Source organism: Podarcis filfolensis (genome assembly GCF_964270895.1).
Source record: "Podarcis filfolensis genome assembly, chromosome: 6".
NCBI lineage: Eukaryota > Metazoa > Chordata > Lepidosauria > Squamata > Lacertidae > Podarcis > Podarcis filfolensis.
The window spans coordinates 26827791-26854739 of record NC_139609.1 but is presented as its reverse complement, the minus strand read 5'-3'; the positions used below and the strand labels follow the sequence as shown (position 1 = coordinate 26854739).

At 42.2% G+C, this 26949-nt stretch overlaps 1 protein-coding gene and 1 long non-coding RNA gene across 2 annotated transcripts in view; one reads left to right on the top strand and one right to left on the bottom strand.

Moving 5' to 3' along the window:
- Positions 1-7492, bottom strand: part of LOC310765609 — a 28133-nt gene extending 20641 nt beyond the window's left edge. The window contains exon 1 of the long non-coding RNA XR_014549671.1: positions 7066-7492. This is a non-coding gene — a long non-coding RNA (uncharacterized lncRNA). The remainder of the gene's footprint in view (positions 1-7065) is intronic.
- Positions 1-26949, top strand: part of PLPPR5 (phospholipid phosphatase related 5) — a 91280-nt gene that overhangs the window by 59638 nt on the left and 4693 nt on the right. The window contains exons 4-5 of the mRNA XM_083620728.1: positions 12056-12232; positions 13550-13669. Of these exons, the coding sequence (XP_083476854.1) occupies positions 12056-12232; positions 13550-13669 (297 nt within the window). The remainder of the gene's footprint in view (positions 1-12055; positions 12233-13549; positions 13670-26949) is intronic.

Here is a 26949-nt window from a genome sequence, read left to right as displayed (position 1 = left end):
ACCATTTTCTAAAAGGAGTAAGGATGCAACGTTTATATAAGGTTAGCACCAACTAAGTTCTGCCAGAGTAGAACCTTTGAAATTAAATTACCCAAGTTTCTTTGTCTCTTACCGCACTGAATTTATTTGTTGGTAGCTACCATCTTGGTCATTTCAACCACCACTAAAATGGAAATATATACATACTATACAAGCTATACAAAATATACATAGAGACACCGTTATAAGGCAGTATAACCCAATTAGTGCATATGTATATTAGAAAAAAAACAAGCTGAGACAAATAAGTTTCTCAAATTCATTGGTGATCAGATCTTTACAGTCCACCATATTACCCTTAATGTACCTTCTTGGTTTTTGAGCAGCAGTCGCAAATCTTGCAATGTTGTGTGCCACAAAATTATCAAAGCCGGACAAAAAATACATGATATTCACTTGGTCATCCACTTCAAAGTTTGTTATGCTCATCAGTTTTGCTGGGTCTGCTCTAAGTAGAATTATTATTGGATACGACTCAAAATTATACAAAGTGTACACTCCTAGGTAGTGTAAATGCTCTCTTTAGGTGTCAAATTTTAAACACATTTTAGTGGTTAGGTTAACCAAGAAGTTAGCAACTATTAGAGAAATAGTTACCCATTGTCAGCCAATGACTCTCACGCCTAGTCCAGAACTCAAAACATTCCATAATGAAACCCAGCCAACTATTCTGGCTTTTTCCTTTCTTTGTTGCTGCTTTAAATAGCCTTGATTTGTATTGACCTGCTGCACTATGAACCTATAATATCAAAGTTTCAAATGCATTTTTCTAGTTATGATTTCCACAAGCCGTTTTCTCAGCAAGATTCGTTTACCTTTCATCTTCCAGTATGTGTAACGGTGAAGATGATTATTCCTGACCTCTAATGGAGTTTACCACAAATTGCCATGTTATTACATAATTATGACAACCAATTGTTTTGTCTAACTTTACAAAAAAGATTTAATATGTCTAGGGTGAAAGAATGGATTTATTTATTACCATCCCATGGGCTGGGAGATGATCATTTATTGTGCATTTATCATCATAAGAGGCTGCTATAATAAAATATTCCCTCCTCTCTGATATTTGTTAAATTGGACCGTTTGACCCAATTATAAAAAATTGGTTTTTTGTGCTTTGTTTTTTTCTTATTTAAGAATTTTTAATTTTATTTAGTGTGGTTTTTTAAAAAAATAAAACCCCTCATGAATGTATGTTTGTATGTATGTTTGTGCATATAATTTTCCAAGCAATTTCAGCAACATGCTTAGCATGTTCCTCCCTTTGTTTCCTCCCTTTGCCTCTGGCCAACAGGACTGGCCCATAATATTTTGTTGCCTGAGGTGGAAGAGTGTGAACAGTTAGAAAAAGATAATGGCTGCCTAGCAACTCCAGAGCAGCATAATGTGGATTTCTCTGAGCAGATGACTTCTGTAGGTCCACTGAAGGATTATCCTTGGTTCTTGGTACAATCATCTACTCTAGGCTGTACCTGTCATGCTAGGCATATTAAGGTAAAGGTAAGGTAAGGTAAGGGACACGGGTGGCGCTGTGAGTTAAATCACAGAGCCCAGGACTTGCCGATCAGATAGTCGGCAGTTCAAATCCCTGCGACGGGGTGAGCTCCCGTTGCTCGGTCCCTGCTCCTGCCAACCTAGCAGTTTGAAAGCACGTCAAAGTGCAAGTAGATAAATAGGTACTGCTCCGGCGGGATGGTAAACGGCGTTTCCGTGCACTGCTCTGGTTCACCAGAAGTGGCTTGGTCATGCTGGCCCCATGACCTGGAAGCTGTACGCCGGCTCCCTCAGCCAATAAAGCAAGATGAGCGCTGCAACCCCAGAGTCGGTCACGACTGGACCTAATGGTCAGGGGTCCCTTTACCTTTTAAGGTAAGGTAGGACATGGGTGGTGCTGTGGTCTAAACCACTGAGCCTCTTGGGCTTGCTGATCAGAAGGTTGGTGATTCGAATCCCTGCGACGGGGTGAGCTCCCGTTGTTTGGTCCCAGCTCCTGCCAACCTAGCAGTTCGAAAGCACGTCAGTTCAAGTAGATAAATAGGTACCAATGCAGTGGAAAGGTAAACAGTGTTTCTGTGTGCTCTGGTCTCCACCACAGTGTTCCGTTGCACCAGAAGTGGTTTAGTCATGCTGGTCACATGACCTGGAAAGCTGTCTGTGGACAAATGCCAGCTCCCTGAAGGTGAGATGAGTACCGCAACCCCATAGTCACCTTTGACTGGACTTAACCGTCTAGGGGTCCTTTACCCTAGGCATATTAAATGGAGCTTGTTCCCAGTAAGGATGTTTACTTTATACCCACTGAATTTAGTGAGGGTGACTTCCAAGTCGACTTGATAGAAGTGTGCTATTGTGGAGAAGTAAAATTAAGGAAACACCGCTGGAACTTCTGCATTATTTGTTAGTATGCTTGTTTGGTATATGTGCCACTGTACATACCTGCAGACTAAGGCTGGCTAAGCCCTAAGGCACATTCAAAGCACAGTGTTTCCCTCAAAGAATTCTGGGTGCCATAGTTTATTAAGAGGTACACTGGTACCTCAGTTTAAGAACAGTCTGGTTTAAGAACAATTTGGTTTACAAACTCCGCAAAACCGGAAATAGTGTCTTGGTTTGAGAACATTACTTTGGTCTAAGAATGGAATCTGAATGGAGGAAGGGCACCGGCGGTGGGAGGCCTCATTAGGGAAAGTGTGCCTCGTTTTAAGAATGGTTTTGGTTTAAGAATGGACTTCCAGAACAGATTACGTTCGTAAACTGAGGTACCACTGTACTTAGAATTACATACCCTTCAACATTTCTCTGATAAAAATAGGGACGTCCTATTCTGTAATGATAATTTCACTATTCATACCCAACACATCTTACTAGGTTTCCCCGGCCACTCTGGGCAGCTTCCAACATATATAAAAACATAATGAAAAATTAAACGTTAAAAATAACTTCCCTATACAGGATTGCCTTCAGACGGCTCGGGAGTCAAATAACCTCTAACATTTCTCCAACTCCATAACCTCCAACATTTCTCTAATGAAAGCAGGGATATCTTAAGAAAAAGCAGGACATTCCAGGATCAAATCAGAAACCAGGACAGCTTCTCTAAATCAGGGACATCCCTGGAAAATAGGGACACTTGGAGGGTCTGGAATTGTATCTATATGAAGGGTATACTACAGTGTCCAGAATACTTTGAGGGAAATAATGTGCTTTGAATGTGCTTTAAAGGTATATTGCATGCACAATTTGCGTCTGTGTCTTCAGAGACTAGCCTCTTCTGGAATAGAAAGGACTGGGGGGGGGAATTAGATCAAATGTGCTAGGGGAAATGTCCCGGGTTCTATTCTGCAATCCTGGCTCTGTTGCCAGAGGAGGTGTTCATGTCTATCCATAGAATCGGCTCATAAACTTAAGCACATTTAATTAAATGCACAGGATCACAGGCTGCATTAACTTTGGGTCAAAATCTGAGAAGCAGAGTGCCCTTGGACAGTGGTGGGGAGCAACAGAGACAAGATCAGAGCTTTCCCAAGAAGTGAGATTTATTGGGAGAGAAGAACAAAGTGGTCGTATAATAATTGACTGTGAAGGCTGTTCCAGAGAAGGGAAGGAGGGGTGGGGATGAGAAGTGATATGGCTGTCAGCCACGGAGGCTGTAATGCACAGTGGATTGCTTCAGGGAGGGGAAAGGAGGAGGTGTAGTGGGAGTAGGAAAGCTGGAGAGAGGGGGGGGGGAGAGAGAGAGAGAGAGAGAGAGAGAGACTTCCTTATGCTTTGTGCAGGAATCAGTAGCATTAGGATAAACTGAAAAATAAAGTAAAAAGGAGAGACTTCCTTCAATCTCAGCTAGTCTTCATGGCACACACTCTACTGTTAGCAGCAGTGAGGGAAAAGAAAATCCAGAGTCAGTCAGGTTGATTTTTTTGTAGCAAGACTTCTCCTGGGATCACCTAGAGTTCAAGGATCCAGAGGTTCAAAAGCAGGAACTCATCCAGGAATTCTAGAGGCCATACAAATAGAGTGTTTGCAAGCATGGCGCTAACAGTGGCATACTAAGTTGGGAAACGATTGTAAGACTGTGGAAAAGAGAATTCCCGCAAAGCAAAAACAGTCAATTTCACATAATTATTTCATCTCTAAAGAACGTTGTATTATTTCCGTGCACTGTAATTTAAGATGGATATGGACAAACAAGAGTGTGTCTAGAAGAGAAGGCCTAAAAGGGAGAAGGGCCTGGAGACTAAGGGTTTGTTCATACCCTTATGTATGTTGTGGATTCACAGTTTGCTTGCGTTCTCATTAAATGAGCATCATTGGCATGAACCCCACTGCGGAGAGCTGCAATTTCACACATTTTCTCCACTGAATTTGGATTTTTCCAATTGGGGGCTAATTCGATAAGGGGAGAAATAAATGACCCCAAACTGCTGCACTGTGGTCAGTAGATGATTTGCATCAGGTTCTCCCCCTCAATGAATGGATCAATCCTTCCCTTGTCCTTTCCATGTCCCACACTCAATTACTTACAGTGTCATCCCAAGTTGTGAGTGCTGCTTTGATTTTTTTAAAATAAAAAAGTGTTCACTCAGATTGACAAACAAAGAGGGGGGGGAGGAGAAAAGCATTAAGAATAAATAAAAAATGCCCTTGCAGGTACAAGAAGTGGGAAAGAGAAAGGGGAGGGAAATAAGTGGCAATCTTTCATGTGAGCGACTCCAAATTGCACCCAGGGAAAAGACATGGAGCAGTGCTGGTGAAGAGTTAAGACTGGGGAGAATCCCAAGGGGCTGAATGAGAGGCTTAGACTTTGTCCCTCAGACTGAAAGTTCCCTGCCCCTGAAATAGCTCATAAAATCAAAAGTAGATACCCCCCCCGATGCGTCTTGCTTTTTATTTGAAAGTCTCAAAATGACAGCAGTGATTTCCCCCACATTTCAAAAAACCAACAACATAACTTTAAACAAAGTTTAGGCAATCCTTGCTGAGTTTATGAAGCCTCTATTTACCAGGGAGCTTGAATTTGAATTCCATTACTAAAAGCGCTGTGTAGTTTTTCCTGAACATTCTGTAAATGTTTTCTCTTGACAGATACACAAGCTCTCATTTCTATTTCTCTCTCTGCCAGCACACAAAACCTCTGTAGCACTGTGCAATCAGAATCAAGTTCAAGAAAGACCAAGATTAAAAATGGCAACAATACTGGAGGGCAGGATTTAACAAGAATATGGTACTGCAGGAGTTAGTACGGTCTGTGAAATGAATACAGTATCAGTTTTGACTGAATGCGGTCACAGATTTATTTGCTTGTAGGTTGCCTTTTACATTTAAACCCCTCCCAAGGTGACTTCCTATATATAAATTCATGGTGTAAAACTAATAACCAATTTAAAACAATAAGAGGAACCCACAATACCTTTCAGGGGAATCCATTGCATAATCCTGCAAAGTTTTGGTTCCCCTGCCATAACACTCCCCAGTTTTCCATATTTTTAATTGCTGCCAGTCAATGAATCAATCAATCATAGACATGTTCAGTCTATGGCTGGCTATTGATTTGTTTATATACTGCTTCTAACAGACGTATCTTAAGCAATGTACAGTAAAATCAACACACAAGAGACAAAAGAGGTTGAAGAACAACTACTGTGTGATTGTGTCTTACACACATTTCACTTGTGTGATTTCAGCTATACACAGTTGCATAACTATTGTTCTTCAGTATCTTTGCAATTCTGCTTGGTATCCTTTCTAGTTTGTCAATGTCTGTCTTGGATTGCAGTAACTAAAAGGGGTAGTGTTTAAAGATGCCAACCTATTTTGTTAAATTCCTGCAGTTTTGTTTTAATAAGATGAGTCTATTCTATAAAGACAATTAAGAATAATGGAACATTTTGATACTGTTCACTGGCATCACCAATAGGTATGAGACTGATATATTATTATTATTATTATTATTATTATTATTATTATTATTATTATTTAGATACGGTTGGAAGCCTTGATCTTACAGGATTTATGAGTTTGGAAAATGCACCTTTTAGAGTGTTCTCAGCATGATGTGTAAAGGTTGAGGGTATTTTGTGTGAAAGTGAAAAGCCAGTTTAATTTAGAACAATTTTTTGTTGTGGTGGTGGTGATTATCCCATTGTGTGTGCTATTGAGGCTCACAAGGAAAGTAGGCAGCGTGTGGTGAAGTCAAGTAAAAAAAGATAATGCCCAGTTGAGATAAGCAAGGTTGAGTCACAGTAGGCCATGTCAGGTTCATCAGGTAAGGTGTAGTTTAGCCTTTCTCAGACTTGGGTTCCTGGGTTATTGGACTACAACTCCCATCATTCCTCACCAGCATAGCCAGTTGTCAGGGATTATGGGAGTTGTAGTTTAATAACTTATGGAGACTCAAGGTTGAGTAAGGCTGGTGTAGAAAGTCAAAGCAGGCCAGGCTGGGAAAGTATGGTCAAAAGTTTGCTTAACAAAAAACAGGACCTTGGATAGCTCCAAGTGAGCCCTGCTAGCTGAAGTTCCCTTCTACTAAAATAGCTTTGGGAAGATGTTGGCTCATCCAGGAATGAAACAGAACCGAAACTTTCTGTCAACCTGAGCCTTCTGACAAGACCTGTAACATGGTTGGCTTGGCTACCCCTAGAACAGCAGGCTGGTTAGTAAAAGGCCATTGCCTGATTTTGCAGAAAGCTATTCCCAGCCCTGCCCAACCCAAGGCCCCTCCTGGAGACCATCTGCTTCAGATCCAACCCCAAATCAATTCAGGGGTAGGGCCAATGCTTAACTAAGATGCTAATTAAATGTATGGTTGGAAGAAATGCGCCTCCTTCACCCCCGACGAAGAGCAGGAGGGTTCAACTCTGTGCAGGGTGCTTCTTCGCAAATGCCTTCCCCACAGGAAAGGTGCTTGTTAAGAAAGTATGCCCAGCAGGATGGAATTCCAACACTCTTTCCCCAAATATCTCCCTGCCAGGCCTCCTCACAGTCCACTCCCTAGGCCCCGTTGCCATAGCAACCCCACAGGCCTACCTCCATATGTGATGCAGCCTCCACAGCAGGGCCAGGCTGTATTTGGGCTCTACCAGCCATAGCTCTCCACTTCTTCCTGATCGGGATGCATTTTCACCAAGTTTTCCTGCAGCCTGGATGGTTGCCAAGGGAACAGGGCCTTGGAAGAGGCCACAAGGAGGCCTGGAGTGGGGATTATATAGGGCACTCCTTCAAAAATGCCTTCCCTGTGCTGAGAGTCAAGTCCACACTTTATGTGGCAAGTGTTTTGTCCCCCCTGCTGGTTCAGCATAATGTGTGAACAGCGGCACATAAATACAGTAACTCAGAGCAGGGCTTTAGGTGTGGCTGCCTCTGTTCTGTGGGACAGCATCCCTGCTGACATACAAAAGGCACTCACTATTTGTACTTCCCAGAAATCACTGAAGACATCTTTATTTTGACAAGTTTTTTCAGCTACGTGTAAAAATCTCTGCTTATTCATTTTGTATTGTTCTTAACGCTATCTTTACTATTGCCTCTAAAAACCATTTTTAGCTTTTCATGGTATGTTTGTAAATCACCTTGACACATAGGTAATCACTGAATAATAAATTATATAATAATAATAGTACATTTGAAAACATTTAGCAGGAAGCCATGGGCTTCCAGGGATATGCACCAGGTTTTTTTAAGGACAAACATCTGTGCTTTTGAGTTTGCTGCAGGAGAAATCATTGAATTTTGGCCAGTAGGATGGCCACATAAGGTTTGGGTCTGTGTTAAATGCAGACCTTGGGGAATATACCCCCCAAAAGCAGCTGAGCATTTATTGGTATTTGAAGACAGATGCTGTGAGTAAGACAAGAGCAACTGAATTCTTTCTCGGTTCATCAGTATTATATGCTAATATAGCAACTTGTCTTACTACAGAAGAGAGAATTCACTGCAATTTGGGGAACAGAAATAAAAGAAGAGCTGCAAAAACAACATTGATTCCCGACTGCAGGGAGAAAGAAGGAAAAGTAGTATTAGAGATGCAGCCTTTTTAAGTCATTGTTTATTCTCTATGTTAGGCAGAATTGTTTTTGTTAGCTTGCCATTCATAAAGGAGCACATTCACAAGCAGATGATGAGCTTCAGCATTTTTCTCTCAAGAAAAGAACATATGTAATGTTTGCTACTATTTTTTCTTTCTTGCTTATGGAAATGTACGTTAAGCAAAATGACTAAAGTGTCATATTCTGTAAAGGACTGGAAGTTTAGCCTTCACAAAGGATCCCAGTGTGTATTATGGACAGACGCATGTGTGCACATATGCAGACAGAGAGCCTTGCAAAAACTAGCCGGGCAATGAAAGTAAATAGTCTACATGCAGGGACTGGAGCTACTCCTTGTAGCAAGCAGTTGCCATGAGGAATGGTTCCAACCATATTATCTCTTTCTTCTTAAACTGCCACCAAGAATATCTGTCAACAGCATGGGGGAAAACTTGCTGTGTGGTGTGGGCTTCGACTTGATGAGATGCTTACAAATTTAGTCAGCATATAAATTCAATTTCAGGTAGTGCATCATGGACCTGGATTTCCAGTTCTAATTTAGCCTTGGCTATGACCCTTTGAGGAGGAAGAAAAACCTTAGTTTTTTAAAAAGAGAATTGGAAGTACAGTGAGGTGAGAAAGTATTTGATCCCCTGCTAAATTTGCCCATTTGCCCTCTGACGAAGAAATGACCAGTCCATAATTTTATTGGTAGGTTGACAGTTATTTTGTGTTTCTTCCATTTGCGAATTATTGCACCAACTGTTGTCACCTTCTCACCAAGCTGCTTGGCAATAGTCTTGTAGCCCAGTCCAGCCTTGTGCAGGTCTACAGTCTTGTCCCTACAGTCTTGTCCAAGACACCCTTGGACAGCTCTTTGGTCTTGGTCACGGTGGCTACTTTGGAATATGCTGGTTTGATTGCTTCTGTTGACAGGTGTTTTTTGTACAGGTACTGTAATGAGCTGGGATTACAGGTAAGACCTCTCCCTTACAGCAGGTGCTTCTAATCTCAGCTCGTTACATACAGCAAAGATACCAGGTAGCCTGACATCTGGCTGGTTGATAGGGGATCAGATACTTATTTCACTCATTATAATGCACATCAATTTCTGACTTTTGTCTTCTGGGTTTCTGGGGGTTTTCCTGTTGTTATTCTGTCTCTTACAGCTACAATAAACCTACCATTAAAATTATGGACTGGTCATTTCTTCATCAGAGGGCAAACGTGCAAATTTAGCAGGGGATCAAATACATTCCCCCCTCACTGTAGTATGATGAAGTCATTGATTCCCTTGGTGTATATCAGCCTATCCTAATCTGGTGCTCCCCAGATGTTTTAGACAGCAACTCCCACCATCCCTTTTTATTGGCAGTGCTTGGTGGGAGTTGTAGTCCAAAAACATATGGAGATTACAGTGATGGGGAAGGATGATGCATACCAGGAGAAACAAGCATGGCACCCTTTAGATGTTTTGGGCTACAACTTCCATCAGCTTCAACCAGCATTACCAAGGATGATAGGAGTTGTAGTCCATAAGATCAGGAGCACAGCATGTTTGCTACCCCTGGTGCACACCCACCTTTCCTTTGTTCCACTGCCATCTCTGGTCAAATAGGTTTTGCAGGCATTTCAGAAACTCCCCCAAAACTGCAGAACCATGTTTTCCAGGAGTGGCTATCATACTGCCTTCAAGATGCCAAAGAAAGCCATAGTCTTTCTCTAGCCTTGATCAGTAGAGCTCCCGATCAGTGTAGATTACTTTCTTCATAGGATTAATCTTCAGGATGAATTGGGTGATTGCCTCTTAGATGTAACCTGCACTGATAACAGGTTTCAGACATTGTTGCTAAGCGGTTCTTGCATCCGGTGACTAGAAGCAGTGGAGAGCCATCAGGAATTCAAAGTGTAGCGTTTTGTTGTTTGTGTTTCATTCCTGAGTCTGTTGAACACATTTTACTGGGCAGCGAAGAAAGATGTTAAGTCACAGTTTAATGCAGAGTTATGTGCAATCAGTCCATTGATTTTACTTAAAAGTGCGCCAGTGTTGGATGGCAGCCATAGACTGCAGCAAGATTACTTGCTAGTCTGCAGCTTGCTGGAAATGTTAAGAGCAAAGATGTTTCTTGATTAACCATAGAGACATTTCAGCTTATGTCCTCTCCACACAATGAGGTTGATTAGCATTAATTGCCCTTAGTGAACATGAAGAGGCAAGAGGCAGAAGTGCATTAGCTCTCCAATAACACTGAAAGTGGTGGGCACAATTTTTCTTGCTGCTGTCAGGGCCCTTTGTTAGCTTATTCAGCCCAGAACACTGGATGAGTGCATGGTGCTGTTTCGACTGTGTGCACAAAGGAGAGCGGGGGCAGGCAAAACAACACTAAGCACTTGTTTCTGCTGGGCTTTCCACTCTTCCTCCCCCATGACCATCTACCACCAGCTGCCCTGTGGGAAGGTACAGGGAAGTGAGGGAAGCAGAGATGGATTCCCTACTCCTGTTCAAGCTGGACTCCCCTTTCTGACAACAGCATTTTACCAACAATTGCTCTGTGAGAGCAGGTAAATACATCAATCTCCTCCTGCTGGATGGTTCCTTCTCCTACCATCTATCTATCATCTACCATCTATCTATCATCTCTCTCTATCTATATCTATCTATATCTATCTATCTATCTATCTATCTATCTAATCTATCTATATCTATCTATCATCTATCTATCTACCATCTATCTATATCTATCTATCTATCATCTATCTATCTATCATCTATCTATATCTATCTATCTATCTATCTATCTATCTATCTATCTATCATCTCTCTATCTATCTAATCATCTATCTATCTATCTATCTATATCTATATCTATCACCTATCTCTATATATCTATATCTATCTCTTCTATATCTATCTATCATCTATCTATCTATCTATCTATCATCTATCTATCATCTATCATCATCATCATCATCATCATCATCATCATCATCATCTATCTATCATCTATCATCTATCTATCTATCATCTATCTATCTATCTATCTATCTATCATCATCTATCATCTATCTATCTAACTATCTATCTATATCTATCTATCTATCATCTATCATCTATCATCTATCATCTATCATCTATCATCTATCATCTATCATCTATCTCTATCTATCTATCTATCATCTATCTATCTATATCTATCATCTATCATCTATCTCTATCTATCTATATCTGTCTCTCATCTATCTATCTATCTATCTATCTATTTATCTATCATCTATCTATCTATCATCTATCTATCTATCTATCTATCTATCTATCTATCTATCATCATCTATCATCATCTATCTATATCTGTCATCTATCTATCTATCATCTATCTATATCTATCTATCATCTATCTATCATCTATCTATCATCTATCTATCTATCTATCATCTATCATCTATCTATCTATCTATCTATCTATCTATCTATCTATCTATCTATCTATCATCATCTATCATCTCTCTCTCTCTCTTATCACCAGTGGCCTGGTGGAAGTTGGTAGATAACAAAGGAAGCAGGTGAAGACAACATCCACCTGGTCCTAATGCAGCTAGACTGTCATTGTCCCCACCATACACAGGGTCATTTACCACTAACTGCCTGGTGGGAAGGAGCCAGAAAGAAAGGGAGGAATGTGAGGACAACATCAGACATGTATTCCTGCTGGTCCGGTTTTGTTTCAGGTGTATTACTTTTAGTGTATCCATTTGATAAATATTTTCAGCTGCTTTGAGCACTTCTGTCTAAATTGCAGGGGTATATATACAATTAAATGAATCAAGGCTTAAATTTGTATGTACTACATTGCATTGTTTAAAATCATTATGCTCTATTCCCCACCAACCAACAAAGTAAGTTTTGCCTTTTTAAAAATCTGAGCGACGCTTTCCCCACTTAAGAATGAAAACTCACGCTGCTTTCATCCCCTCCCCGATCTTTTCACCCTCAGATGTATATCACCAACACGATAAAGGCCAGAGGAACAAGACTGGCAAAACCAGTCCTTTGCTTGAGTTTAATGTGCATGGCATTTCTTACTGGTATCAACAGAGTAGCAGAATATCGAAATCATTGGTCAGACGTGATAGCAGGATTTCTAGTTGGCATTTCTATAGCAGCGTTTCTGGTAAGTACGGCTGCACGTGACTCTTTCTATGACTATGAGTTTGACTATGAATGGGTTCCTCACATGATTTATTCATCAGAATGCAGGCGGCATGCTTGAATAACAATCATTCATAAATATAAACAAATGCACAGTTAATGCTAATCTTGAGCTCAATATGCGCTCCAGCATGCACATGGAACACATTCATATGAGAGATCACTGATTTCACTAGTTTAAATTGCTACATGTGTTCATCCCTTTGCCTGCAGTGAAAGTGTCTCCTCCACTGAGCTGTGTGCATCTGCAACTGCTGGATCCCATGTTTAAAATAATATGTTAGTTTTTTAAAAAGGTTATTATCCAAACCTCACCATTCAGTTCCAAGTGAGTCCACTGTATTGGAAGACTTCAGCACAAATTGAGGCCGAGGCCAATGTGAGTTCATGTTTGTCAGCAATGTCACTAAATTATTGTCAGTGCAATGTGTTAACTGGCTTTCCTTTTTTTAAAAAAAGTTCAAAGTACTATACAGTCATTTAGAAAATGGCATTTTTGTTGCAGCCTTCTGACAATGTGGATCCACATTGCACAAGTTGAGTACGGAAAGTCACCATGTGCTGGAAGATATGCCACATTAATTACGGTAGTGGGCAATGTAGGCAGAGCTGCATTGCTAACCTGGTTTCCCAAAACAGCATGTCACTGCTGGCTGTTAAGAGGGAGGGGGGGAGGTAGTGGGAAGCTTGATGTGGTTCAGGTGCAATAGTATGGGTGTTGGATTGGCTTCGCTGCTGTACCTGTGAAGAACTATCTGTTGCCTTGTCTCTCCCTCTTGATAACTGGCAGTGATGTGCAGTGTTGGGAAACCAGGTCAGCAATACCACACCAGTCACTAGTGTTTATTTTATCTATGAGCTCTTGATGGTTAGACTATTCTGTTCAAAGAGTGCATGTTGATGGATAAGTGCATATTGATAAGTGCATTAAGTTGATGTATAAGTACATGTTGATGTCTGTTGAAAAAACACTCCAGAGGCATCTAAAAATGTCTATTTACAAGCAATTGTTGGTAGGTATCTAAAATGTCTATTTACAAGCAATTGTTGGTAAATTCAAGCAACGACAATGTACACTGGCATCTTCTTGATAATTAGCCTAAGCATATTCTAGCTGTGTTTTTACAATGTTGTGCTTGTGCTGTAATCTCATTCATTATGGAAGAGTGATTTAATAATTAGCATTTCTATCGGAGGACATTGTACAGTTGATGTGGGTGTTCAGGATCCAATCTATTAAACTCTCTCATAATATCTGATTTCTTCCTTCTCTTTCTAGGTTGTGTGTGTGGTAAATAATTTTAGAGGTAGACAACCAGAACATGAACATTCTCACATGGACAATCTGGCTCAAATGCCTATGATCAGCCTCCCTCGAGTAGAGAGTCCTTTAGAAAAGGTAATAGATGCTCTTCTTGAATTTGAAATGTCACTTCCTTTCTAAATTCTGGTGACACAAAAGGAGAACTTTCTGATTCATAGCCACAAGCTACCATTCACCGAATGCTAGGACAACTGCAGACTTGGGATAGCAAGGGAAATCTTGTATATAATGCCAAGCCGGTATTTAGTGCAGGGGTGGAGAACCTAGGGAACATGGGCTGAATGTGGCCCTCCAGCCCTTTCTGTCTAGCCCTTGGGAGTCTTCCATGGCCACACACCCTTCCCAGGCCACACCCACTCTCTCCAAACCGCACCCTCACTTTGATAATGCCTGTTGCTCATCTTAATGGGAGATGGAGAAGTGTGTGTGTAGTAACCTCAGACTTCTGTATGGTTGGAAAATAACCTAGTGTACAAAGTAAGAGTCACATCCATTGGCTTTCCCACTTTTGTCTCCAGTTCCTGCCCACCAGCTGGTTGCCCTTGAGGGAATGTGGACCTTGGATTGAAAAATGTTACCCATCTCCCCAGGTTTCGTGCTCTGTGCATGAGTGGCATCAAGTCTTGGGTTTCCACACTTTTCTCTCCTCCTTTGGCAAACCCTGAGGGGGAAATCAGAAGCAGCATGTTGTGATTTAAAATTGCCTAGAAGTCTTTGGAACTCAGGGGAGCTGCAAGTATTTTAAACAAAGGTTTGTTCACACAAGACGACTTCACACCACTGTGTATGATCCAGCTTCCCTCCAACCTGGTCTCTTCCAGATGTTTTGGATTTGACTTCCAATATCCCAGATGATTGGCCATGGTGGCTGGGGCTGATGGGGGTCTGGAGGATACCAGGTCGTGGAAGGCTTGCTGAAACTATCTAGAATTCCCCTGAGTTCAGATGCAACCATGAATTATAGGTGCTTTAAAACCCGGTGTGGATGCTTTCAAAATCTTCTCGCCATGCCAAGGTGGAGCTTGTGGTTTCCCATTATATGCAGCACAGGCATGGTAGCTTCAAACCAAAATCCAGTAGAGGGTACCAAAGAACATCTTCATTGCTCCTCTCCCTCCAACATATTCTTTATATGAGAAGAAACATCTAGTGGAAGAAATTCAGGAAGTGAGTCAGCCAAGAGACAGCTGCATGAAAGAGTAGAAGGTTCAGGATGATAGACAAGTCTTCCAGCAGTCTCCCCTGCCCCCACTTCCCAGGCACAGAACTGCTAATGAAGTGAGCAGAATTTTGGTCTCTGGTAGGATTAGGCAATCAGGCATCACACTGCACTTCCTTTGATCAGGATAGCAGAACTGTGAATGGTTAGGAGTTATTATTACCTTGCCAAAGCAAGGGCTGGAAAGCCTGCAGCAATCACAGGTGATTCTAGGAGATGTCAGTCAGAATAAATAATACATGGGTATATTAGGCAGTAAGGAACATTTTTAGTTCCAAAAAGATGCTACATGGTTACATAATAGAAAGTCAGATTGTGTCAGAATGGCTTTTTGTGACAAAAGCAACCACTGAAATGGATAATGAGGCAGGACAAAATGTTTTAGAAATATTAATTACCTTGAAAAAAGTTAGATTACCCCTTATTTGCACAAATCTGTCATTATCCATTAACCTAGCATGTAATATACAGCCCATTAGTGGTGGTCAGTGCTCCTATCATTTATTTACTTTTTAACCTTATACACAGTCTAGAGAACTAGAGAACATTTAGAGCATCTTACATGTCAACACAAGGGACGCGGGTGGTGCTGTGGGTTAAACCACAGAGTCTAGGACTTGCCGATCAGAAGGTCGGCAGTTTGAATCCCCGCGATGGGGTGAGCTCCCGTTGCTCGGTCTCTGCTCCTGCCAACCTAGCAGTTCGAAAGCACATCAAAGTGCAAGTAGATAAATAGGTACCACTCCGGCAGGAAGGTAAACGGCGTTTCCGTGTGCTGCTCTGGTTCGCCAGAAGTGGCTTAGTCATGCTGGCCACATGACCCAGAAGCTGTACGCCAGCTCCCTCGGCCCATAGAGCGAGATGAGCACCGCAACCCCAGAGTCAGTCACGACTGGTCAGGGGTCCCTTTACCTTTACCTTTACATGTCAACATGAGAGGTCGTTTTATTACTGTTCATTATACTGCAAAATTCTACACTTAAATGTGCACCTGGAGTTTCTGCCAGGCGCACTCACCAGGGAGTTGTGGGCAGTGAGTGGCATTCAGCTAAGTTTGACTCAGAGTGTATCTATTGGAATGAATGAAGATGGCTAAATTAGGTCCATTAATTTCAGCGGCTCTGCTCTGAGTACAGATTCGTTGAATACTAATCACTTTTCATAGACCCACAAGCAACTAGTCACACAAAACAACTTTTTGCCCCAAATGCTCCCGGTTTCCATCAAAAGAGGCACCCAGCCAGCACGCGAGAGCTCAGAAGATCAATACAGTGTAGGTGAGGTATATATCTGCATTGCCAGTGTGCATGAGAAGCAGCTTGCCACCATGGAAGCTGCTGTGTTGCAGTGGCAATACATGAAGTGGCTTAAAGAAAGAGATGAGAGCTGTTGTTCCTTGCTATTGTTTCACTTGTTTATTTTACCACGGCACTCAGCGTCCTTGTCTTTGGGATATAACCCTGTGATTTCCCTGAAATTTGTGAGCGTTACAGATGATCAGGGACAAGTGTAAGAGCCTTTGTGTGTTTCAATGCCATCAGAGAATAAACAGATTTCTTCTTGGAATTCTTTGACACACCACTCAACACAAAGATGCCTGAGACGCTTTGTCATAAGGAGGTCACCATCTCCTTTGCTCGAGCCAGCATTTGCTTGATGAATGTTCATCTTCTACACAAGCCATTCTGTTAGGCCTTTGCTAGATGTCAGAATGAAGCAAAATACTTGGGAAAGGCTTTAGCCTTCCCCAAAGGAACTGTGGAAGGGGCAGCCAAAGCTCCCATCGAAGAGTTTTGTGGGTTGAAGAGAACTCCGTCCTTCAGTGGGTCATCTTCTGCCCCATCACTTTAGGCAATTTACTGACAGCCCAGCTCACTTCCACTCTCAGAGCTGGACTGAGAGAAAAGTATCAAGGAGGAAGTGAGGAGCTCCATTCGAAGATGAGGTGGGGGAGAGTTCAGATTCCCTCACCCATGGACTTTTTCTGATGTTAAAAAAGTCAGTCCCCATCTGCTGCTTTGTTAATGAATGGGGAAATTAAATGACCCACTCCCACCACCACTCTGTGAATGTTGTATTTCATGTACAGACTGTTCCTTCTCAGATAGAGAGGAGAATATTCATGGCTGGGAATCTGGGCACATCATAAATCACACCACCTTGTGGAATCATATGGATTATTCCAAATCTAGCATGTGAAGGGACTCTACCTGTGTGTTTCAATGGAGGGCACCATCTTGTGAGGGAGAATCCTGATTGGCCTGGGATTCCCTCTTATGTGGAAGAACTCCAGAAGCATGTCTGAAGCAAAAATAAAACCTCTGTGAGCCTATCAGAGGTGGAGCTGATGGGGGGAGCATGTGAGGGTTGTGTGTGTTTGTGTCCCCCCCCTATCAACTTGTTAAGTAGCCAAAGAATAGTGGAATGTATTGGGAAGGAAACTCTCTCATTTCAAGGCAGGTGTATGAAAGCTCAGAGCTGGAGCACAAAGGTGGCCTCCCAGGCCTCTTCATCCAGCCCTCAAGAGTCTCCCCAGGCAGGCCACACTTCTTCCCCCAGACTCCACCCGTTATTTCCCCTGCTGCATGCCTTCCTTGGGTGCATTTGCCTGATCAGAAAGTGTCCCTGAACTGGGATGATTCCTCTTGCTTGTCTGGCTGGTTGGCTGGAGCTTCCCCTTCCTAGCTGTGGCAATTGCAGAGCAGAGGGAACTCAGGGCACTTTCCTGGCTTTGGCTAGAAGACTAGTGTTGTGCTCTCGGACACTGCACAAACTGTCAGCTTGCTCCTCCTTCTTCCCTAGGTGATGGCCGGGACAGTGGGGGCCCGCAGTGAACCTGATAGAACACAAACAGGGAGAGATGTTTTGAGACAGTAGGAAAACACGGAACTGGATAAGGAATGGCACTGTGAATCATTAGTGAAAGAAATGGCAGCTTGGCGTTTCCCATCTGTCTAGCTGAAATTCAGTATGTTACTTTACAAAGGGGAATCAAAGCCTGGTATGAATATTAGGAAGCCTCCTCTTGCCTTTGCTTGTCAAGAGAACAACAACCTCTGCTTGCTGCATTTCAGGCTTCAGCTTTTCTCGCTCCCAGCCCAGCCACTGACCTCAGGAAACCAGAGCTAGAAGGTCTAGATTTGGCACAGCTGCCCACAGGCCTGCCTTATCCCTTATGTTCAGTTTGAAAATTCAATGTGACATTTGCATTGTCTCTGCTTAAATATATCCTTGGATCTATTCAAAGCGTTGGAAGGTCAGGAAATTCTTGTTATTCCCAGCTTTCTTCTCTGATTCACCAGGCCTCTGTACACCTGTGGTCCTCGGATGAAGGGTGGTATAGGAATTTAATGAATAATAACGACGATAATGATGATGCTACAAACAATGGAAATTGTTGAGCTGGTTTTGCTGCTCTTCTAAAATATTCTGACAGCTGAAATGAGTATTCACGGTGTTTGGAGAATGATGCAAACCAAGAGCTCTGTTTGCTGTACCTTTCTCTGTCTATCCTATATAACCAGCCATCTCTGCAATCTAAACTATATTTCTTTCATTTGCCATAATGATCCATACCTTTTACTATCACATGTACTGTCACTGTGGCTTAGGATATCTTCCTAAGTTGCATTCCATGATGCGCTGGGACTGCTTGTGGAAGAGAAAATTGACAAACCTCCCACACTTAGAATGTAGAACAACTTTGTATGGATCTTTAGATCCCAGACTAGTAGAAGTTAGCACTAAGGGAAAACTGACCCATTCCTCTATCTTGAGAGGCACACATTTACCTGCTTTGCATTTTCTAAAGCAAACACACACACAAACATAAGATAACTATTACCAGCAGCTAGGGACTGGGCAGAAATGGGAAAAGGTCTCATTTAAAGGTGAACTTACCCATTTCAGACTACCTGAAACAATATGCAACCTTAAACAGCTATCAATTCAAATTAGCCCTTTACTGAATTTTGCAATGTATTTCCTCAGCCATATGTGTACACAAATGCATATGTTTAAGAAAATCATGCATAAAAATGCATATATTAGCAAAAATAACAAGTGAAAATTGTCATATCTGGGGAAAGAAAAATGTGTATATTAGGGGAAATTGCATACAAGCCTTCTGTATTAGAAGAATTTCGCACTAAAATGCAGATGAAATTGCATGAATTTATTTTTTTTTAAAGTTGCAATCTGATGTCGAGAACTGAATTTAAGACTGGAAGAATGAGAAATTGAGAGAAACCAAACTTGAGAGATTCACCCATTCCCACGGGCAACCCAAGAAACTGAAAGAATAAAAATTCCTTGCCCCCTCTCTCTCTCTTTATCCCCTGTACACTGCCATCTGTGCCACCTTGTGCCCTCCCTCCTTAAGATGTGCTTGGATACAATCTCAAACTAAATCAGGAGTTTTTTTTAAACGCAAGCAAGCAGAAGCTACTGCTCTGTTGCCCAGACAAAGGCAAAAGGTCAAGCTTCTGAAATTTATACTAGGCCAGGCTCATCTGTGATTTTCCAGCGGTCAAGAGAGAACTTGCATTCCAAACAGACAGAAAAGACCAAGAATGATTTAAAGCAAGGCTCTGCTTGACTAATGATCCACAATGTCATTCTTACCCATTGAGCATAGAGGATGTAAACATGCCTAGGGTTGTGCCATTTTTAAGAAATGCAGCACTTTCAATTGTTGCCCATAGGCTGTGATTGTACTTTGTGCACAAAAGATAATCATTTTCCCACTGTAACTTTAAAAAAAGAACTTAATTGAGAGTGTTACCTAGCACAGAGAATGCAGACTAATGGTAATGACCAGCAATTAATTATATGCTCATTCTATGTAATTGACAGTCAAGTGATCAAGTTTAAGGGAGCTAGAGACAAGCTTTATGTGTTTAGCATAAAAGCTGGGGGAACTATGCCTCACCTCCAAGGATTGCTAATTAACATGCTTTTAACCCCAGCTATGAGTATATTTATCCTTAGGATTGTAAGATGAGGGATGGGAGGCAATAAATATTTCCTGTGTTCAATTCTCCCTGTGCAAAACTCTTCCTTGCCACTTCCAGGTTTCTCTTCAGCTCAAATATGTTCTCTTTCTCTAATTGCTGCCCAAACCAAGCTCTGCATTTTGCAATGAAAGAAAGAAAATACTTCCAAAACGAAAAACACTAGCTTCTCTACCTCCTTATGATCACTGCACCCGGGTCTTGTTTGCAGGCCAAAGACTGAGAATCCACTACATTCTAGGGAAAAAGAATCAGAGTAGATAGAAAAGGCAATGAGAAATATCTTCCAAGTAGGACCTTGCACAGAGTCAGTGGGTAGACCACGAGACTCTCAATCTCAGGGTTGTGGGTTTGAGCCCCCATTGGACAAAAGATTCCTGAATTGCAGGGAGTTGGACTAGGTAACCCTCATGGTCTCTTTCAACTTTACAATTCTATGATAGAATGGAACAGATATGCCTCTGTGCCTGAAGCTACATGGAAGTAGAAAGCGCCACTGGTGTTATATCCAGTGTAAGTTGGTTGGGCATCCTGACCTCAATAAAGAAATTGGGCTGGGGACATAGGCAACTGCCCTCTAACAGGAGCAATGGAAGAGCAGGGCCAATGAGTTCTCTCTCTCTCTCTCTCTCTCTCTCTCACACACACACACACACACTTTTAGGAGTCCAGGTTCCCAGCTTGATAACACAGTAAGCGTAGGTAATTAAAAAGGAGTATTTATTGCAAAAACAGATAGCTCTGGATGGCTCTAACAAAGCCTTCAGCATCATCACTCAAGATGATCCTTCTGAAGACTCCTTCCGATGTCAACTGAAGATATTGAACTTATGGCTCTTGCGTCTTTTGTTTTGCTTCCTGTCTAGTAGCCCTCCCATTCGCTGACTTCTTGGATTAGCTCCAACCCCTTCCTGTTCTGACATGCTATCTCTGTGTTTATTCATGCCTGTTTGAGCTTCCTGCGAGCTTTGACTGTGTTCTAGCCTGCTCTCCGCTACTGGTTTATCAGCCTACACTTCAAGGTCAGGAATAACCAAAGTCTGCAGCTGCTGCCTCTCCCCTGCCTGACTAACATCTCAGCCTCTCTGTTCTTGGCTGCTTTCTGCAGTTGGCTGCAAACCTTCGCTAGGAGCTGGCTCATTCCTGACACCCACACACTCAAAATAGTTTAAAGCAGACATTTCCCCCCTTTTGGTGTCTTCCCCTTCTCACTGCACTCAAACGTCTCCCTCTTCCATTCCCTTCTTTACCTAAACTTCTGCCATTATTTTAAACCATCATGTCTCCCTCCCCCAGTATCCCTCCCTTCTCACTCCCATGCCATAGCCACTGGTGTTGTGCAACCGGCCTTCACATTTGCTCCCCTATCTCATCCTGATTTCACATAAATCCAGGATTCTGATGAGGCACTACAAATCCTCCCATAGGGGCTTCACAATGATATTCATACATTTTGTGTGTGTGTGTGTGTGTGTGTGTGTGTGTGTGTGAGAGAGAGAGAGAGAGAGAGAGAGAGAGAGAGATTTAAAGCATATTTTTCCTGTTCTTCAGTCAAGAAAAGCTTCCAGAGCAGCATACAAAGATCAGTTATGAGACAATCCTTGTCCTCCGGTTTATAATCTTAAAGACATGACATGAAAAGGGATTCAAATGAAAGAGATGACACACACACTTGGGTGTTAGACTTACTTCCTTTATCGCCTTTTGTTTTGTTTTGTTTATTTATAGTCTGCCTGTCTATAATAAATATGAATAAATACATTTTCACGTGGGAAGTGCTGACTGTTCAGATGTCACTAAATGTTAATGCACAAGCCAACCATAAACCAAGGCCACAATCCCATGCCCACTTACCTGTTGGTTAGTCCCTTTGAATACAGTGGGATGTACTTCTGAGAAAACATGTCTAGGGTTGCAACTGTTATTCTCAAAAGAACTGGAAAAGATGTTATTTGAGGTCTCAAGCTGCAGATGGGGTGCAAAAGACCTTTCTTCAAAATAGCTGTTGCATCATGATAAGATCACATGGAATTGTTCTCATATTGCCTTATTTATTTATTACATTTATATTTATATACAGCCCTTCCTTCCAAGGGGGTTGAGGGTGACAAGCAATAAGTGGCAAAACAATAAAAGCATCTTTAAAACATTTTTAAAAAATCTATACAATCTCAAGGTAGCACTGGTTGTCTTTACATGCAATGCATCTTTCTTTTCCTCCTAAATATATATACATTAACTTGCCTGAAGGCTGAAATAAAATCAGTCAATAGGCATATGATGTGTGTGTGTGCACGCGTGTGTGTAGGGGTAGGTATGTTATAAATATACCATATACATTTCCACATTTCATAATCCTTCCCAGTCCACTTAAACTTGATTCCGAAAGCAGATCATAGCAAGCAAGAGCCAGTGTGGTGTAGTGGTTAAAAGCGGTGGACTCGTAATCTGGTGAACCGGGTTCGCGTCTCCGCTCCTCCACATGCAGCTGCTGGGTGACCTTGGGCTAGTCACACTTCTCTGAAGTCTCTCAGCCTCACTCACCTCACAGAGTGTTTGTTGTGGGGGAGGAAGGGAAAGGAGAATGTTAGCCGCTTTGAGGCTCCTTAGGGTAGTGATAAAGCAGGATATCAAATCCAAAATCCAATACCATACAGTCAAACCTCGGTTCCTGAACGGCTCCGTTTTCAAACGTTTCGGCTCCCAAACGCTGAAAACCTGGAAGTAAATGCTTCAGTTTCCGAACGTTTTTCAGAACCCGAATGTCCGACATGGCTTCCGATTGACTGCAAGAAGCTCTTGCAACCAACCGGAAGCCACGCCTCAGTTGTTGAACGTTTTGGAAGTTGAACGGTCTTCCGGAACGGATTATGTTTGACAACTGATGTTTGACTGTACCTGTTAAATCAGTTCAGAATGCTGATTGGGATGGTGTGAGGGTTCGTTCTCAACCGGGCTTGGATCCAGGCACAACTGAAAGGTTAAAATATGCTCCACAGGCCCAGAATTAAGCAGGAGGTTATTTTTGTCTGCTTGGTTGCAGATATATCAGTATATCTAGAACAACTGGAATGTATTACAGCAAACTCCACAATATGCGATATTGTTTGCACAGAACATCCACATTTCTTTCCCCATCACATATTTCTCCCCATTCGCCAGCATTTTCCTTCAGGGAGCTGCCTATAAACTGCTGTTATTTCTGTTCATGCTTTGTGCTTCGCCTTTCATATTTTATTTTATTTTTTGCTTCACTTGAAGTGCTGGTTAGATGACAGTACATAATGTGGAAAATATGTCTAACTCAATTCTGTCTGTGTAATTATTGTACATTTTGCAGAGTCGAGGCTTTGGTAATGGTCAAGAGGAGCCATTCCAGCAGAGCTCTTTTAAAACACGCCTCTTTAGGGTTTTCTCCTGGATAGTAGGAATGGACCAGTTTGAGCATCTTCATATAAGGCAATAAACGTATGTGCGCATATAAGCGCACTGGTGTGCTTTACATGTGTTCTCACGAAGGCGGACATGTTAGCCTTCAGTGCAGGCTAAGGGTATTTTGAGAAATGGAACTTTTGTGAAGTATTCTTTTGTATTCTATACTTGGTTTGCCTCTGCTGTAACAGGGGGAGGCAAAAAGAATTCATTTGCTGAGGAGATGCGCATTTGCAAAATTTGCACTTCAGTACTGACATCTCTCATAAGATCATTTTAATGCTCTGAAATCAGATCTAGAATACAAAGTATAAATAAGGAGTCTGTAGTCAAAATTTATATACAGATCTCCAATATTTAATACAGCCCCTTTCTTATTTTTCACAAAACATATTTTATATGACTGTGATACTCCTTCATATATATATATATATTTAAAAATTAATAGAATAAACATTTAGCATAGTGCTAAATATGCTGAAATGTTTGATTGAAAACCTGCACTTGAGGTTCAGCCATCGCATCCTGCTTTCCTAATGGGAGGGTGATTTTACTGGTTTGATCCCTTTGGGCTTTCGTGTTATGCCATTTTCTCTGGTTCTCCCGTGATGCATTGGTGGGAAATAATCATTACAATGCATGCTGTGCTTCTAATCTTTTCTGTTGCTGCTGCCAGTTACTGCCTCTGACAATTAGAACAAAACAAACTCGTGTAGTGCTCTGGTAGGAAGCCAAAGAGGAGGCTGATGCGAACTAATTGTGAGCACTGACGGGTAGAAACAAACATTCATTTGGGAGCCTGTGTGTGTGTGCTGCTTGCTCGCACGACATTTCAATTTGTCTGCTGTGTGTGTGTGTGCTGTGGGAGTGCACCTCAAGGACTTGCTAAAGATTGCATGGATAGAAAACTCCGGAGTTCACCAATTAGGGGTCGGACATACTGCAAGACCCTTGACATGATCAAATATCTGCATTAGAATATATATCACTTCAAGCTTAGATTTCACAAAGTAGCATTTTAAAGAGCAAGGCTTGTAGCTCATTATTGCAGGTGATTCAAGGCGTTCCTGAAGACTAATCGTATGAATGATTATTTGAACAACCGGCACCGGTGTGTGAAGGGTTGTGCCAGGATGGCAGCAGTAGCCTTCTGGTGACACAGTGTGCCAGGACAGGAATGGAGTGCACACAATTGCAGGACACCTTTGCCCAGCCCAAAGCTCCCTCAATGCCATAGACTTCTTGGGTGCAGAGGAATGGTGGTAGGAACCCACTGGAGAACCCCAAGGGAAGTATGTTCAGAACCTGGGGATGAGTGGTGGGACAACAAAGAGGGAGAAGACTGGAGGGAGGAGGTGTTGGAAGCTGAAGAGGTAACAGGGCTTAGTGAGCAGGGAGAGTCTGTGGCAGAGAGAAGTCCAGAACAAGAGGCAGAAGCTGAAGCAGGAGAGGAGAGGAGAGGAGGGAGGCCAAGAAGTAGAGATGAGTCTGGCTGGTGAAGAGGCATGGGTGTCTCCTCTTCCTTCTGCAACAAGCTCCCTTCCCCTCTGGTCTCCCAGAACTAGGAGAGGCATGAAGTAGGAGGAGCATAGAATGGCCTACAGGCACAATCTCTGATTGCTTGGGAAACACCCTGGAGAGGATTAAACATAGCTGGCGGTCAGGAGGCATGGACCTTTAGTCTTGGGAACTGCTTCATGGGGGCAAGACTTGAGTTGCTGTGCTCATTAGGCCTGACACTTCTGTCCAGATCCTGTTTTACTAATACAGTGGTACCTCGGGTTACATATGCTTCAGGTTACATACGCTTCAGGTTACAGACTCCGCTAACCCAGAAATAGTACCTCGGGTTAAGAACGTTGCTTCAGGATGAGAACAGAAATTGTGCTCCGGTGGCGCAGCAGCAGCAGCAGGCCCCATTAGCTAAAGTGGTGCTTCAGGTTAAGAACAGTTTCAGGTTAAGAACGGACCTCCAGAACGAATTAAGTACTTAACCTGAGGTACCACTATAGAGAGTTAACTCCAGCTTGCTCGGTGTGATTAACTGCTGGGCTGTTCCTGTCACTCAACTTCACTGCCATCCCATCCAAATGTTGTAACCTGCCCTGGGACGTTCGGGTGATGAGTGGGAAATAAATAAATAAATAGGTCTTAACACTTAATTCAAGCGCTGGAGACCCAGCTGAAATCAGAGAAAGTCATACAAAAGTCCTGTTGAAATTAATGGGACATAAATTGGTCACAGTTAACTTACCATATTGACTTCAAGGGGACTTAAGCACCTTGACAAATGTATGCCCTGTATCTTCCATCTAGAACATCCTTTTTTTTTTTGCCATCAGCCTTTTCTGGTTAAGAACTAAACGACAGGCTTATTTTGAATGCCACAATGTGCTATTGAGTACTTGGTTGTAAAAGCAAAATACCATGCAAATCTGTGACTGTGGGCCTCAGATAATTTGTCAGTAAAGTTTCTGTTTACAGAAGACCACAGTTTGTGTTTTATATACAAACATGTATTTTTAAATGTTTGCTAATGTGCACAAACAATGGAGAAATAAAATCACCCTGTTTAAAGAAGCACAGTGTAGAGCAGATCAAATAAAGGGGGCATCTCACTGATTGAAAAAGAAGTATTGTTAATGTGTACTGTCAGTGAGCAAATGTCCTTTTCATTCTAACATTTTGCTGCTTCATTCTGTGCCATATGTCTCTCTGGGAGTAATTAATACTTTTTTAAAGTGAAAATGAAGGAAGGAAGAAATGCAGCATTAAAATTGTATTAACAATGAAACACAATATGATCCGCTATCAGACGCTGTCTAATTTGTTGCCTGGAATTTAAATCCTAATTATTATAAGATCCTTATAGAATTATACCTAAGTTACCCAATACTCACATTGCTAAGCAATGGCAAATAAAGTAAATGTAGAAACAAGGTGAAACTAAATGTTATAATAAAAGAGAAACGTTAGGTTCTCAGTTCCATATTTTCCTTGTAATGAAAATACAGGTGGAGGACTTCTGTCCTACTCTGTGGTCCAGCAAGACAAAACCTAATTGGGGTGCAAGGTGGATACAATACACTGGAAAACAAAGAGCTCTGATGTTGTTCCAGCAAGGAACAAGCTGAAACTGAGTCTTATATAGTTGTAGTAACAGCAGGTGCAGCACCTGTTCTACAGGATGCTATTTGACCCAAAGGGCCTCAGCCTTCTCCTGTAATCTCCTACTTTTCTGGAGTAGAGAACCCTCTGGGAGCCCTCCAGTAGAGTCCTCTGAGTCAGAAGATGGCAGTGCCCAGAGCCAGCCCACTCTGAGGCAAGGTGAGGCGATGGCCTTTGGTGGCAGGATCCACAGGGCAGCAGATCCTGATGTAGTTCTTTATCCCCCCGCCTACTTGTTCCTGATGTAGAATTTAACTCTCCCCTTCTTCCCAGGCAGAAAGTGGGGGAGACATTTTGTTGTTCGCCAAAATGTCTTCTGCCGGTCCTGGCAGTGCCAGATCCTTGGGCCAGGGGGAGGGGGCTCTGCTGCCCCCCAGGTTTATCTGATAGCAGTACTTCTGGGGCTGGCCTTTGTGCCCCTCAGGTTCCGAGTCCTTGCCTCCCTCACCTAATGAAGAGAAAGAAGCCTGACTCTGGGCCCCTGACAATTTCCAAGCGAGAACTGTCGGGTAGGAAAGTAGTGC